Genomic DNA, 17,730 nt, shown 5'->3' with positions numbered 1-17,730 from the left:
GGCCGGCGAGAACGAAGGGCGACCTGGTGAGGGGAGCCAGGGTGGGGGTTGTGGGGTGTAGGTGAGGAGGCTGCTGCCATGTGTGGCGGCAGACAGAAGATAGGGAGGGAGGATAGGACTGTTGGTGAACGTTTGTAACTTCGTCGGCGCCAGAAACGTGGTGACACTTGTGTACTGCCTAGGTGAGATCTGCTGTGTGATTTTACCGGGTTGTATGCAAAACAAAGCATTTCACTGTACCTAGTAGGTACATGTGACAATAAAATATCGTTGAATTCAAACTTTGCTTGTGAGGGTGATTGTTTTAAAAATGAAGCTTTGTGCTCTTTTTTTCCTGTGCATTAATTCATTTAGAATAATTTTCCATTTAGAATCATTCTAAAAGTTCAAATAGCAAACCACCTCCCCCTCAAAACCCACTTATTTACCAAATGAGAGTCATGTAGAATTTTCTTATTTTGTTGCCATTAGGTTTGAGAAAGATAAAGTTTAAAATTTCCTGCAAACAACAAATTATTTTTCAAAACCATTTGGCAAATGATGAAGATTATTAAATAAACTATTAAATAGTATAAATTCTTCACAAAAATCATTTGTTGAATTTGGATAATGGGTTTGATGCCAATTGCCTGCCATCCTTGTCACTGAATCTCATTTTGTTTTCGGCTGTTCAGTTTAGACCTAGACTTTAGAGATACAGGGCGGAAACAGGCCCTTCGGCCCACCGAGTCTGTGCCGACTAGTGATCACTAGTGATCACTAGTCGGCACTTCAGTCTGAAGAAGGGTCTCGACCCGAAACGTCACCCATTCCTTCTCTCCCGAGATGCTGCCTGACCTGCTGAGTTACTCCAGCATTTTGTGAATAAATCTGTGCCGACTAGTGATCACCCCATACACTAGCACTACCCTGCGCACTAGAGCCAATTTACAATTTTACTGAAGTCAATTAACCAAGTCACAGGGAGAACATACAAACTCTGTGCAGCCAGCACCCGTAGTCAGCATCGAAGCTGGATTTCTGGCGCTATAAGGCAGCAATTTCACCACTGTGTCGCCCCAAAGCAATACATTTAGATTGAATGATTACTAAATCTATTATATATTTCTGTTGTCAGGACCCTTCATGATGTATTTCCCTCCCTAAATCCCAATGCTTGTGTTTCTCTCTTTCTTCTATTAAGACATTCTTAAAAAAAGCAACTTCTTGATTAAGTTTTCAATCATCTTCCCTATTATCTTCTTTTGAGGCATGATGTTTGCTACTGTTTTTCTGATGTGCCTTGGAAAGCTTTATTACTTTAATATATAGTTAATAACTATACTATTTAAGTGTTTCACTATTTAACATAGTATTTAAAGTAACTATTTAAATGCAAGGTATCACAAAATGCTGGAGTAACTCAGCGGGTCAGGCATCATCTCAGGAGAGAAGGAATGGGTGATGTCACCCATTCCTTCTCTCCTGAAATGCTGCCTGACCCGTTGAGTTACTCCAGCATTTTATGATACCTTCGATTTGTACCAGCATGTGCAGTTATTTTCCTATTTAAATGCAAGGTGATTACGCTAGGTAAACATTTTATTGCTGTTTCCTGAGCTTGTATGTGCTTCCTAAAATCTATTGCATGACGTTGTTTTTTGAAATGCCAGTTCACATTTATTTTATGAACTGTAACCTTAATGAAGAATTCCATTTGGCAATCTTGTTGAGTTAACTTATCTAACAACCTCACTTGAATTATCTAACAACCTCACTTGAAATTGTTTATTATTATCAATTGAATTATTCTCTGAGGTACAGAGAAAGCTTTGTTTTGCATGCTATCCAAACAAATCAGATAATACTATACGTAAATGCAATCGTCAAGTTTAATTACTGTAGATAGAAGAACGGAAAAGATACACAGTGCGGAATATAGTTCTCAGCAATGTAGCACATCAGTTCCTGAGACCAAGTTCAGTGTCAGTAATGGGGTACATAACCAAGTTAATGTATTCATTGCAACTTATTGAAATTGTATTTAACTTTTAGGACTAGCCTTATAAGTACAGATCCAAAGACTGATCTCACCAATCCTTGGTTAATGGAGGAACCAGAAGAAACTAGAGGGCTTGATTTTAGTGAAATCAAACATCAGCAGCAGATGATCATCCAAGGTAAAACCTATCTTTATGAAAGTTCATAAACACTCTTTTTTTGAAGTAGTTTTAAAAATTAGACCAAGCCCTCCTTGGAGATTTGGTCTTCATTAATACTAAAGGTATAAACAACCAAAAATAATAACTGAAAGACTACCTGAATAAAGGATTTGAAAACTGATTTTAGTTAAATACGTCCAGAAATAATTTTAATATTCTGACTTCACAAAATTTATACAGTAAATAAAAAATTACAATGATAAATATTAAAATATTGTAAATACTTAAAATAAAAAAAACTAAAGTTAAATAAAAAGGGAAATGTTCAATATGTTAAATAGCCTTAAGTTAAATGATCATTTTACATAAATGATTTCTTATCAAAAGCTAAATAGCGATCTATCTCAGTTACGCAAGAAAATAGTGTTTGTTGAAATTTTAAAATCTGTAGAAAATGGAATTTTCCATATTTTTAAAGAACATGGTGCTTCCTGTGATCCTTTCGTAAATTCATCTTTTAAATTCATGCTGAAAATGTTGTGATGCATTACATTATAAATCCAATTCATTTTGTACCCATACATTGATTGTAAGCTATAAATATGTAGTTAAGAGTTATATGTTTTGAGCTGATATGAATTCAAACTTAATTTATCGGCATGTCATTGAAAGATAATGCAATGCATAATGTGAATATTTCACTAACATTAATGCTTTTATGCACTGGAGCAGATTTAAGTTTTAATCAGATCCTGATAAACTAATTACAATTGAAGGAAGCCATTTGGAAAATTAGTTTTCAGACTATTTGATTCATTTATATGAATAATGAGATAATTTGCAATGAGCTTTGCAGATCTGAAATCTGATATACAAAGCAAACTCACTAGGTGGCAGCTGTTTGCAAAAAAACTGAACAATCAGACTTCATAGCCCGAAATTAGCTAGAAAGTCCAATTGTCTTGTATTCGGACAGGTACATGTGAAACTGAAGAGATGATCACTGGAAAGTATTCAGAGTGCACGGTTACATAATATTTTGCAATATAATTGCAGCTAAATGCTTGTTAGGAATTGAGTGTTGTGTGTTTAGCTTAGTTTAGTTTAATATTGTGAAGATAGACACAAAAAGCTGGAGTAACTCAGTGGGACAGGCAGCATCTCTAGAGAGAAGGAATGGGTGACTTTTTTGGGTCGAAACCCTTCCTCAGACTTATTGTAATATGTAACGAGGTACAGTGAAAAGGTTTAATTTGTGTGCTATCCAATCAAAGAAAAGACTATACATGAATACAATCATGCCATCCGCAGTTCACAGATAAAAGAAAAAGGGTACAACATTTCAGCAGAGTTGATGTAGTCTCAGTACTTTGCCTGTACCTCAGTTCAATTTCATCTAATATAAGTATATCAAGGTTGAAATCATGAAATGTATTCATGCACTCTGTCGGACAATATTAAACTTTTTATCTTTTGAATGAGCTGAATCTATTATCTCTCTTTAGTAATATTAAGTATATTATAGTGGCAGCTGGATCCTGTTCAGCTCTGAGCTTGTGTTTAAACGTGACTAGTGTCCTGGATGTAAGAATTATGCCAGTCACTGTGAAGAAGGGAATGTTAAATAGTGCTCCCCTTACACAGTGTTCAGGTTTACAATGACGTTCACACCAGCAGATGCTGAGGAATAATAATTACTCGCAGTAGTGCGATTACTTTAATCAGAATTTCATTTGGCACGTTATTTAATGTAAGGTGTGATTTCAGTGGAGTTATTTTATGTTACATTATCTCAGGATTTATAAAGATTTATGAAGATAATGTAAGTTTTCTAATAAGCATGAATCGTCTTAATAGCAAAAATTATATCCGGCAATAAACATTCAAGATTTGGCATTTACAAGAGAGATTAATTGCATTACAATAAACAAAATTTGAACCAGTGAGTTCCTGAACAATGTGGTTCTAAACAAGTGAGATGTAGATTAGGAATTCTAACAGCCAGGACTGAGGTGCCACCTAAGAATCAGAACAAAACTAGATTAATATTAGTTCATGTATCATACAGAGTGGTTTGTCATGGATTATAAGCCATGTTAAACAGCTATGTTTCATGCTTTGTGATATATTAATATACATTGAAAATGTTAAACAGACAATATTGATTATTACGAATGAATTGTATTGATTATCTTTCTGTTTTGCAATTGCTTAAATGACTGACATGCCAGTTGAATTTTGTACTTCCATTGTACAGATTGTCTCTAAAGTGTGATAATTCTATCCCAGGGTTTTGGAAGACAGATGGCGATCAGTTGCATCACATTTTGTCCTATTTGATCAAAGTTAAAGAATTCGGATCATTAATTGCGAGGTCTGTTTGTTGCATTGGGAAATAACTGAAGAGGACATTTAAGTGGACAAACACTATATTTTGATTTCCTTGCTTGGTTCATAGACTGTTCTTATTGTGCTATTTCCAAATTCAGAGCAAGATGTCGGCTTGGAAGCTCTGGCAACAGTGATAGCCAGACAGAAACAAATGGGTCGGGATATAGGAAATGAACTAGATGACCAAAACGGTAAGCTTTTTCAATTTACTGTGACTTTATGTGGGTATTATCATGGCTTGTACATGATCTGAAGGAGTTGAGCAACTTGACACTTACAGTTAGCCCATCTTCGATGTATTAACAATTTTACATGACTGTCACTGCTCTACTCATCTGTCTTTATTGTCCCATCCCTTTATTCAAAGTTTTTATGTGCTGCAATGTTTTTGATATCAAAATCAACTCGTGAAAGTTATAGTAGATTTTATTGTGGGCTCCTGTGCCAGCAACATGATCACACTTGGAGGAGTCCATCAGAGAAGAAGCCCCAAAAGTATCACGAATTAATAGTCTCAATGTTTTAGACTTTCATAGAAGACGGCCTTACATTTTGAAAAATGACCAACGACACAAATCTTTGCCCCAGATACCCACTTCTAATTAAGTGGGCAACTGAGGCAATCAAGTTTACCTAATTGAACCTCACTACTTGAAGCGGGCATGTCTAAGTGAGAATTGATGCTTAAATGTCCTACCATGGCAGATCATGCTTAAACGTTAGTTCTTTTCACGTGACCTTTCACATAAGGCTTAGATTTGGTGCATAATTGTGCAAACGAACAGAGATTCACAATTGTTGCAATATTACATTTCTCGTTCATGATCCTTCATCTTTTGTGTAACGGCCATCGTTACCATTTTGCCCTGCCGTATGGACCATTTAAAAAAAACAATGGATTAAGGTAACTATATCAATCAAGGATATTGATATATAATTTTATAATGCAAGTGGCCATTTCTTTCAATTCGAGCCTTTAAAATACTTCTGTTGATATTTTTTAAGTCTCAAATTGGAAGAAAATTTAATTTTTCTTCCACAAAATTTGCTACTTCTACCATACATCATGTAAAAAATTTTTTTTGGCTATTTATCAGCAATAAGTCAGTGGCCATAATCATTGCTTGACAGTTTGACGCTATATAAAAGCATATCCTTTTTCCATTGGTATTAGCAGTGGTCCATGGTGTAAAATTTTACTTTTTACACGTGTAATCTAACTTAAGATGCACAATTAACCCCATGGTAACTGGTGAAGCTATTTTAATAAACTGAAGTGGTTTTACTCCACTGATTCAACAAACAACCATGCTTCGATTCATGCTATTGTTGTACTATCAGGATGGAAGAGTTTGTGCAAGGAAAAGTTAAGGTATGACTGTATGTCCTTGTATATTGCCTGGAGATTTTCACCTGTTTGTAATCATAGAGTAGAAAATATATAAATTTTTCAAAATTTTTAAAAGAAACAAAATAATTCCATTCTGAGCATTTTTGCTTTAATGTTTATTTTATTTAGACCTTGCACCAATCAACATAAAAAATAAATGTAGACACATTGCGAGCTTTGTATATTTGTTTTCTGCAATATATTTTGTAAAGAATTTAGAGATTGAGCAGAACCCCCGAATTTGATATGCAAGTTGAGGAAAAGCTACGAATATTCTCAAGATTGTTTGTGGGCAAGTGCGATGAATATAATGAAAGCCAGATATTTGCATGTATAAGACTCTAATTGACATAGCTAGACATTTGCAAATGCCAAATCCATTGAGACACTGCATGCAGAGATTAACTTTCAGGAAATAAATGGGTTGGTTTAGAATCAGGCTGAATCTTTGTTTCCTAGTATGATGTCATTGTAGATGCACATACAGCCAGGGGCAGCAAACAGCTTCAAATTAGCAATAAAGTTGATTTTATTCCGTTCTTGAAATTTTATATCGACACGGCACCATTAACCTGTTTATTGTGTTCTGTTCGGGGCGGAAGCTTTGTCTATTGTTAATTATTGTTTTGTTGCCGAGCAACGGGCCATCTGTGTTTTTCCTCATATTTGAGAGTAATGAGGTAGTTTGCAAAGAAAATTTGCTTTGTAAGATTTGTGCCAAAGCTGGTTAAAAAAATCTCATGCTTCGTTAAAACAGATGTAAAATTAGATTGATATAATTATTAAAAAATACGAACCATTTCCTTTTCAGTAAAGTTTCCACGGAACCAGGTTGTCTGAGTTACACGGTGTAGTTTATGGAAAGCATTAGTTATTAAAACAATACCTTGAATGTCGAACTTTGTGCTGGTATTATTTCAATCCATCTTTCTTTTTTGCTGTTTCAATGCAAACTCATACATAATCAGTTCTAGGACTGCAGATTGAACTGCTTATCTATTGCTTTGTTTTTAACTGTGCTTTTTGGGTTGGCACAGTTGAAAGTTAATCAGGCTCTGTCTCTCTTTTGTGAGATGTTTGCAAGTTAAGAGACAGCAGTAGTGGAGAGGGCAGCTTTCCCTCATCCTTCCATTTAATTGCCTAATCAAGTAGTAGTTAGTCATTTGGAGTGGGTCTTTGCCTGTACATCGAAGTTCACAAAGTCAGTTTATTCCTTGTTCTCTTCGTAGCCTACAGTGTCTTTGGCAGGTTGCATGAGTGTATCTCCTGTTATTTGCCAGTGGTGTTTCATTTGGAACTGGGTTATGTTTGTGCAAAATCACTTCACCTAATGCCAGAAGAAAGGGGAAACTCATCCAGGGAATTGGATTTGAATCCAGGCATGTAAAGTGAAAATCCAGTTTCCAATTCAGCATACCAGCTAGTTTCCCGCAAAGGTGCATCTTAGCAACATTCAAAAGAAAACATTCCAATAATGTAAAATGAGTCACAAGAATCATACAGAGTGGAAACAGACCCATCAGTCCACCGAGTTGTGCCGGCCTCAACCACCCATTTACAATAATTTTGTTTAGTTTAGAGATACAGTGCAAAAATAGGCCCTTCGGCCCACCGAGTCCGTGCCGACCAGCGATCCCCGGACACTAGCAATATCCTACAGACTAGGGACAATTCAATTTTTTACCAAAGCCAATTTAACCACCAATCTGTACGTCTTTGGAGTGTGGGAGGAAACCGGAGCACCCGGGAAAATCCTACACGGACACATGGAGAACGTACAAACTCCGTAAAGACAGCACCCATAGTCAGAATCGAACCCGGGTGTCTAATGCCATAAGGCAGCAACTCTACCGCTGCGGTAGAAGTACAATGTTACAAATCCTACATCGTTTGTTTTAGTCATCGCAGTTTTTTATCAGCTCAATTCAGATTCTACCATTCACCCGCACAATATGGTTAAGAAGAGTTGCAAGGGCTATGGGCCAAATGCAAGCAAATGGGGCTGTGTGTCAACTTCGTTGGCATGGACAAGGTGGGCCGAAGGGCTTGTTACCATGGTGTATAGCTGTAGGGTTCTAATGGTTAATGTTCTGTAGCCAGTTAACCTGCATGTCTTTGGGCTGTAGAAGGAAATTGGAGCATCTGAAATAAATCCATGCAGTCATTGGAAGAACATGCAAGTTCCACTGCACCAGAGGTCAGGGTTGAACCCAAGTCACTGGAGGAATGAGGTTTTATAGCTTATGTAATGCAGATTTTGTATTAATAATATTATTGCTTAACAAGGTTGCTTAGAACCTGCTTATTTCACTATTTCCCTGTTCATTGTCTAGGATATGCTTTAGATTAGTTTAGGTTAGTATGGAAACAGGCCTTTCGGCCTACCGAGTCCACGCTGCCCATTGATCACCTGTTAACACTAGTTCTGCGTTATCCCATTTTCTTATCCTCTCCCTACACACTAGGGGCAATTTAGAGAAGCCAATTAACCTACAAACTGGCACGTCGTTGGGGTGTGGGAGTTAACTGGAGCATCCGGAGGAAACCCACATGGTCACAGGGAGAACATGCAAACTCCACACAGACTGTGCCTGAGGTCAGGATAGAACGTGGAGCTGTGAGGCAGCCACTCTCTGGAGCTGTGAGGCAGCCATTCTACACCAGCTGCACCTCTGTCAAAACCAATAGACTTTTCTAATTGCATTTATATTTGATTCAATTAATTGCAAAAGCTTCCATGATTTAACTACATGATATTTACTGTCTGATACTTTTTGAAATAAAAATGAGAAGTTGGAGTTATGTTTTTCATGTTGTGCCCTATAAATTAACTATTGCAATTAGATTCAATTCCACATTCCAAATTAAAAGCTACAAATTTCCATGGCCAGTTATAGAGCAGCCACTAATGGAAAAAAATGAAGTCATTCTAATCATTGCTAAACACATGGTAAAGTGAAATGAGCTCCCGCTAGATGGGAACGTTTGCATGATTTTAATTGGAATTTTTGCTGCATATGCGCATAGCTATATAAAATTATGATATGACCGGTCATTTGAAACATACCATTTAAAAATGAACTACTCTATCCATTTTGCCACTGCTTGTTGCTGCATAACTATTAAGCATCTCATTCAATCCAAAATGTTTTACATGATTCCAGAGTAAACTGAATTTGTCTTGATTTTCACTTTCAGAGAAGCTTGCTCTGCCTGTAGTACTCTTCCAGTTGGAATGGTTGCAGAAAAAAACTGGGAGAAGACATTTATTTGTTGCCACTTCCTTTCAAAAGGCCTTTTGGTTTTCAATTGTTATTTCCCTCGTTGAATAATCAGTGTGGTAGGTGCAAGAGTCTTTGCTGCATTCCTACTCAGAAACTCGAGTCACAGGCAGATTTAGTCTGCTTCAGATTTTATTGATAGAATATGAAAAAGTACTTCAGTGTTTTCTATTATCTAACGTAACCTGCTGTTTTCAGTACTTGAGCACTTAGACGCTGCATTTATCCTGAATCTCATGACCTCTGGTTTTGAGCATGGGCGCGTTTTGTCTGAAATATCTCTCAATATCCACATAAAACCACAGAAATTAGTGGCATTAAAAGAGGTCATTCCTTCCATCATGTTCATTCCAGCCTACAAAGCCTGGCATGTTGTGAGTAATTCCAAATACCTATCTATGGTCTGTATTTACACAACAACATAGTGTCCTGTTGAGCTGGACTTTTTTGATTAGTTTCATTGAAGTTTATGCAGTTTTATTAATGAGGCCAGTTCCAAGAATACCAGTTAAGAATCTTCAGTATACTGTCCAGTGTGGCTAAAATCTAGACTAACTATTCCAAAGTGACTACCTCTGCATTGTCCTCAGAAGAGACCACTGGCGTTTATTTTGATGTCTTTTATTTCGTCCTGCTTCATTGGTAAACTCTTGAAATCTAAGATTTCCATTTTCCCACCTAAGATCGATCTTAGAGGAATACTTTACAAGTCAGGATGTAGAGGAGGTTTTCTGTGGAGCTAATAGAAAGTGTGACATTATTTTTTAAAAACAAGATAGAGCTCTGCATTATTCTGAATGAGCTGGTTTACTTCTAATTTAAATGCTTAATGCTTGTCTGTTTCATTAACTTTCAAATTCTTTTCTGATGTCTTCCTCTGGCTCATAGAATGATACCCACCGTCCATAATTTTCTACATCTCCTTGTATAAATTCAGAGTTTATTCAGCCAGTGGTTTATGAAAAGGTTTCAATGCTGCAAAGTTCTCACAGAAGTAGGTGTATTCAAAGGAGATGATTCAAATCATTCATTTTCATTGTGTGGTTTGCAACATGGGCAAAGGAGTTAACACTCCAGGCATCCAGGTTTGATCCTGTCCTCCGGCGCTGTTAGTGCAGAGTTTGCACGTTCTCTCTATGACAAAGTGGGGTTTTCTAGGTGTTCCTGTTTCCACCCACTTCCTAAATACCTGCTGGTAGGTTAATTGGCTTCTTTAGCATAGGTTAATAGCAAAAAAAATCAAAAGGGGACTTAATCGGCAGGAGTGAGAGAAGATAAGTTGCAAAGGGAAATAAGAGGATGGGGAATGGGTCTAATGGGATTACTCCTTTAAGAGCTGGCATCAACTGTTTGGCTGTGTCTTTCTTTACTGTCATTGTAAGTAAAAGATGAGAGTTAAAACACCTGCAATTTTAAGGTTTAAAGTCCTAAGAATAACGACATGTGATGTAGTACAACTTTAGATACCATATATCATGCAGAAAATGAAGACTAGCAATAATTGTATTATTAAATATAATTTTTTACCATAACTTTGGAAACTGAGGCAAGAAACATTGAAATGTATGTGAATACTTCATTTCAAAGCTTTTGATAACACTACAATGATTGATCCTCACATTTATCCAAGAGATACTTTTATTTATAGTGATTTTTCCAAATCCCGACTATTGTTATCTCTTTTGCCAGAGAGTGTTTTGGCAGCAGTTCTTGGGTGTCTAATTAAATGTGGCTGTAAAATGTGCCATTATAGAGACTAACCTCCTGGCCAGCACACAGTGTCTGGGAGACGAAAATGTTTGTGCTGAATGACCAATCTATATGGATTGATCATAAAGCATAGACTTGACCTTATCTATCATTATAAAGTTGACTGCACCATTTTACAGTTTAATTTGCGTAATAAAGTGGATACAGGATTTGATATGACTATGGAGTTTTAGATTTGATCTCCACACTATAATAGGAGGTATTGTCTCACAAAGGCAGCTACCATCATCAAAGATCCACACCAGCCTGTCCACATCTCATTTCACTTCTACCTTCGGGAAGAAGGTACAGGAGTCTGAAATCCGAAACCATCGGGCTCAAGAATAGCTTCTTCCAAACAACCATTAGGCTCTTGAACACTGCACAATACTAAATGATGAACTATGGACTGTCTTTGGTTGCACAAAGGACTTTGGGCTTTTTTTTGCACTACTATTTAGTTTAGTTTAGAGATACAGCACGGAAACAGGCCCTTCAGCCCACCGAGTCCGCACTGACCAGCGATCCCCGCACATTAGCATTATCCTACACACACTAGGGACAATTTAGACATACACCAAGTCAATTAAGCTACACGCCTGTACGTCTTTTGAGTGTGGGAGGAAACTGAAGATCTCGGAGAAAAACCACTCGGTCACGGGGAGAATGTACAAACTCCGTACAGACAGCACCCGTAGTCGGGATTGAATCCGGGTTTCCGGCGCTGTCAGGCAGCAACTCTACCGCTGCGCCACTGTGCTGCCTTTATTGGATTGTTATTTTCTTGAATTTTTGTCTATTATATATTATCTATGTGTATTGTGTTTACAGGCCTGTAGAGCTGCTACAAGTACGAATTTCAATTTTCCCGATGTCGATAGATGTGACAATTAAACATTCTTGGCTCTTGAAGCTGGAATTTTTTTATCATACACTTTTTGAATCACCCTTTTGGTTAGGTCGGTGAAAAAGTTTTGTTACCTTATGTGGTCATTTATCAGAACAAATACATTGTGCTGGTGATTTGTCAAATCTTTTAAATATAAATACATAAGTGGGAATGAATAACTCATTTGGGATGAACGTTACAACAGCTGCTTCTAATTGAGACAGCATGCACAATAAAAGGTCCCTTCAATATGTAATTTACAGTAATCATATAATACTAAATTGTTTCGCAACTGTGTGTCAGTAGTGAATCATAAAATGTGTAATCTTCCATAATATGATTGATTTTAACATCTAAATTACATAGTAAAATATGCTATGACGATTCTTTTAGCATGGGAATTCAGAACCCTGATATTTAATGGTTACACTGGTTTTTGGTTTGCACATTTGTCATTTCTACATTAAATATACAGTACGTTAAATTTAGCCAGCTCAGTTTTCAATGTTTTTAAACTTCTATGCACATCATTTTGAGCAGACCCATCTGTTTATCTTGCACTATGATAGGTTTGAATCTTAGTTAAGATTAAGTTTAAAGTGTTTTTTTTATTGCCGATCGTGTGACTATTTTATGTGAATAGCTAAGGGAAAGACGTAAAAGTTTATGTTTAGAGAAATTGTGAACCCTTCTGGGGCGCACAGTGGCAGAGTTGCGGCCTTGCAGCGCCAGAGACCCGGGTTCGATCCTGACTACGGGTGCTGTCTGTACGGAGTTTGTATGTTCTCCCCGTGACCCGCGTGGGCTTTCTCCGAGATCTTCAGTTTCCTCCCACACTCCAAAGACGCACAGATATGTAGCTTAATTTGCTTGGTATCATTGTAAAATTGTCCCTAGTGTGTGTGGGATAGTGTTAGTGTGCAGGCGTCGCTGGACGGAATTGACTCGGTAGGCCGAAGGGCCTGTTTCCGTGCTGTACCTCTAAATGAAACTAAAAAAAACTAAACTGCTAAATTCTCTACCTAACATTCATCTTTCTATGCAGAGCCATGCATCATTGCAAAATAAATCCTTGTTCTTTCAAAAATTGAAGTCTTCTTAGTAGTCTCCCTATTTTTATGTTGAAATTTGATGCATAAATTCAGATTTAAAGATGCACATGGGTAAGCAAGATAGACGCAAGGAACTGCAGATGCTGGAATCTTGAGTAAAGCAGAAGGTGCTGGCTCTTCTCTCCAGGCACATATACCTTCTTCACCGATGGTAGCCCCGAGATAAGAGTGTGCTTGAGGAACTCAGCGGCTCAGGCAGCATTTGTGGAGGGAATGGATAGGCAATGTTTCGAGTTGATGTTCCATTCCTTTCTAGTCCATTCCTTGGATTCCTGACCTCCAGAGATTCTGCCTGACATGCTGAGTTACTCCAGCACTTTGTGTTTTGGTAAACCAAATTAGCTTTGTAATGATAATAGCATCCGGGCTTGTTCAGTGCACAAATCTTCTGTATCTTCTGCCTTGATTATGAAGTGAGCTTTCTCCATTTAAATGTCCACCAGATTTTGCAGGGAAATGTCAGAGGTTATATACAGTACAAATTTGACAACATTTCCTGCATTGGACACTGAATTCTCCAATTGTTGCTAATTCGCTTACTAACAACAACCCACGCCCATGTCCACCCCTACCTTCCCTGTGTCCCACGTGAACTTGGACCCATTTCTCCCTTCCCCCTCCCCTTCCACCATAATTTGTACCTCTTCCATCCTTATCTCACACCTCTTGCCTTTTCATCTCTGACCTTTTTTTAATCATCTGCCTGTCGAACCCCCCCTCGCTGTTATCCACCTATCACTCGCCAGATTCTGTTGTCCCTTTTCCAGCTTTCCCCCACTCCATCATAATCAGCCTGGAGAATGGTCCCGACCTGAAACATCACCTATCCATATTCTCCAGAGATGCTGCCTGACCCACTGAGTTGCTCCAGCACTTTACGTCTTTTTTTTGTAAACCAGCATCCTTGATACCCTTCCTATCCAAGGAACCACAGATGCTGGAATCTTGAGAGAGAAAAAGAACAAAATGCTGGAGTAACTCAGTGGGTAAGGCAGAACATGGATGATATTTCAGGTCAGGAGCTTTCTTCAAAGTGAGGAAATCTGAAGAAGGGTCCTGACCCAAAACGTTGCCTATCTATGTTCTCCAGTATATGTTCCAAAGTACTGGAGTAGCTCAGCGGTGCAGGCAGCATCTCTGGATAACATGTTGATTTTTGGCTCTATTGGAAGTGAATGGGGAAAATATATTTTTGATGCTAAGTCTTTTGCTAGATTTTGTACTTTTATACAACCTATGAAAAGATGTAATAAGCCTAGCGGGCAAGAGATACTGAGGGTCAGAGAGAAGGGAAAAGGGAAACTTCACATTAATTCAATTATCAAAAACAATATTTAATTCCGAAGCCAGTTAATTGTCCACCTGTGTTTTGCTAACGGTTAAAAAAAATAACTGCTAAATCCTTTAATGCCTGTAAGGCAGTGATGTTAATTACTTTGCCCTTTGAGACAGGGAGGAAGGGACCAACACATAAATAGAGAGAAAAACATAGATAATATCTTTGTTCATTCTAATCTGATGTCTTTGAAACCATTCTTATTACTTGATGCTGATTAATTTCAGGGTGGTGGGGGGAAAAGATGTGGGATTAAATGGGCCAGTTTCCAGAACGGCTTCCTTATGAGATGAAAGATTCTGTGTTTCTAAGCAAGTCGAATTGTTAAAACTTCATCATCCCAGCAACCATCAGGCTCTTGAAAACTGCATGACTAACCATAACTCTACCTCAGCAACTGTGATCTACCGTGGAATTACTTTTGGTTGCACTATAGACTTAGGTATTGCACTATTACGGTCCGGTTACCAGTTATTAATTTATTGTATTATTGATTACACAAAGGGTGGTGAGTGCCTGGAACGCACTGCCGGGGTGCTGGTGGAGGCAGATACCATAACTGGGACTTTGGGATATGCACATGGATATGGAGGGATATGGATGATGTACAAGGAGATGCGGGTTGGTGTTGGTATCGTTCGGCCCAGACATTGTGGGCCAAAAGGCCTCTCCTGTACTGTTCTATGTTCTATATATTTATCTCATATAGTGTGGTGGCTCCCAAGAGTCTCTCTCTCTGGCAGACTCGACTGGTCTAGAGACACCACAAAATAAATCCCTCCCGAAATACCTGGCTCCTCACCTTTATTTCGGGCTTTTCGATGCGCCACAACAGCACCAAAACAGGCCCCTTCGTCCCAACTTGCCTGTGCTGACCAAGATGCCCTATCTACATTAGTCTCCCATGCCCAAGTCATATTTTTATTGAATTTATTTTCATTTTATAATGTTCTTTGTAGTTTGTGGAACACTGTAGAAAAATGCAGCAGAGAGAAAAGGAAGGTTGGTGCAGATGGGTTTTTCTGCAGTGTTTGTTTTGGTACCAGGAGACATAGGATCTGCAATAGCACTGCGTATGAGGCCAACAGTTTAACGATGGGGATCAAGAAAAGCGTTCACGTCGCGGCCCTGTTTCCACCCATCTTTCCACCACCACGCACAAGAAGCGCAAGATGCCATTGTGTGCAGATAAAGAGAAGTGTGTTCAGCTCTGGCTGAACAATTTCTAATCTTGCGATGTGGACTCGATAAGAGGTTTAACGATGGGGCGGATGTAATCTATATACTAAAACTCTTTTTTGTTATCTTGTTTGTGACTGAACTTCAGCCAAAACGGTACACGATAGCACAACAATTTTAGGCCCACCTTACTCACCATTGTCACTTTAGTGATAATGCAAGTAGTTTTATTGAAATCGGTGTTATATTTTTAGTTATTCACATTTTTAAGTTTAAAAGGAGAGGAGGGGGAGGGGAGCAGGGAGGGAGGGGGGAAGGGGGGAGAAGGGAGAGGGGAGGGGGGGTTGAGGAGAGAAGGGAGGTGGGGAGGACAGGGTGCTGCACCAATGCAGAAGAAGTTTGGGCCCAACGGGTCCACTTGGTCTAGTCGCCATTAAAAAGCAGTCCAAATGTATGATGAAAAAATGAACAAGTGGAGGTAAGATATTGTTATTTAAGGTTAGTTAAATATACAACAGCATATAATCTGCCAACACATTCGCCACTTCCAACAGGACCCCACCACTGGCCACATCTTCCCATCTCCACCCCTATCTGCTTTCCGCAGAGACTGTTTCCTCCGCAACACCCTGGTGAACTCGTCCCTTCCCACCCAAATCACCCCCTCCCCAGGTACTTTCCCCTGCAACCGCAGGAGATGCAACACCTGTCCCTTTACCTCCCCCCTCGACTCCATCCAAGGACCCCAACAGTCTTTCCAGGTGAGGCAGAGGTTCACTTGCACCTCCTCCGACCTCATCTACTGCATCCGCTGTTCCAGGTGTCAACTTCTGTACATCGGCAAGACCAAGCGCAGGCTCTGCGATCGTTTTGCTGAACACCTCCGCTCAGTCCGCCTTAACCTGCCTGATCTCCCAGTTGCTCAGCACTTCAACTCCCCCTCCCATTCCTAATCTGACCTTTCTGTCCTGGGCCTCTCCATTGTCAGAGTGAGGCGCAAATTGGAGGAACAGCCTCTCATATTACCCCAGCGGTGTGAACATCGACTTCTCTAACTTCAAATAGCCCTTGCTTTCCCTCTCTCCCCATCCCCTTCCCCTTCCCCAGTTCTCCCATGTCTTACTGTCTCTGACTACATTCTATCTTTGTCCCACCCACTCCCCTGACATCAGTCTGAAGAAGGGTCTCGACCTGAAACGTCGCCCATTCCTTCTCTCCAGAGATGCTGCCTGTCCCACTGAGTTACTCCAGCATTTTGTGTCTACCTGACATACAGTCATCTATACCTTGAATATTTAAGCAGCTGTCTTCATGGTAGTGTTCTACTCAAGACTACATTGTACACTGCAAAGCACCCCAGGTATTGGCAGCTTTGCTTCACAATTGTTCCAATAACCGTAGACAGATTTGGATTCCAGATTTTCAAGACCCAATTGATATGCTGAAAATGAGCGTATTTGTGAGATGACTTTGAAGTCACTTATTTATGCGGCAAGTAATGGGAATTTATATTATGTGGTAATGACTGTATTGAGCAGCTGTTTGTAGTTTAATTTGCAATGAACTAACATATTATTGGGATTGTTAAAGCTAATCATGAAAATAATCCAGAACAACTATGTCGAGGGTGTCTTAGATTGCAAATACCTTCAAATAACAATGTCCTGGCACATTAAGAGCATAACAAAACAACTGCAAGTTAAATGAGATATATTTTGCATTTTTCAGTAACTAAGGAACTCGAGTTTAAAACAATTTGTGAGCCTATCTGGTGCCTGGCGTTCAGTACAAAAGGCTTGTCAGGGAGATCATTACGAGAATATCAGCTGCAGAAACCAGAAACCTGCCTGTGCTTCCGACCCGAAATGTCACCTGTGCCTTTTCTCGAGAGATGCTGCCTGACCTGCTGAGTTACTCCAGCATTTTGTGTCTATCTTGTGCATCAAACACCTCTCCTCAATGTATTCAATTCGAAAAAGAGCTATGTTTTATTTCCAGGGATCTCAATAGTCCTTTCAGGTTAGGCAGAGGTTCACTTGCACCTCTTCCAACCTTATCTACTGTATACATTGTTCAAGATGTGGACTCCTATATATCGGCGAGACCAAACATAGACTGGGTGATCGTTTCGCTGAACACCTTCGTTCAGCCCTCCTAGACCTACCTGATCTCCTGTTTGCCAAACGTTTTAGTTCCCCTTCCCATTCCCACACCGACCTTTCTGTCCTAGGCCTCCTCCATTGTCAGAGTGAGGCTAAACAC

At 39.1% G+C, this 17,730-nt stretch overlaps 1 protein-coding gene across 2 annotated transcripts in view; it reads left to right on the top strand.

Moving 5' to 3' along the window:
• Window positions 1-17,730, top strand: part of stx8 (syntaxin 8) — a 155,391-nt gene that overhangs the window by 26,602 nt on the left and 111,059 nt on the right. For both annotated transcript variants that reach the window (XM_078401827.1, XM_078401828.1), the window contains exons 5-6: window positions 2,035-2,159; window positions 4,631-4,723. In XM_078401827.1, the coding sequence (XP_078257953.1) occupies window positions 2,035-2,159; window positions 4,631-4,723 (218 nt within the window). The remainder of the gene's footprint in view (window positions 1-2,034; window positions 2,160-4,630; window positions 4,724-17,730) is intronic.

The sequence above is a fragment of the Rhinoraja longicauda genome, chromosome 6, assembly GCF_053455715.1.
Source record: "Rhinoraja longicauda isolate Sanriku21f chromosome 6, sRhiLon1.1, whole genome shotgun sequence".
Taxonomy (NCBI): Eukaryota; Metazoa; Chordata; class Chondrichthyes; order Rajiformes; family Arhynchobatidae; genus Rhinoraja; species Rhinoraja longicauda.
Note: the sequence above shows the minus strand (reverse complement) of the source record. Positions and strands in the feature narration are given on the sequence as shown.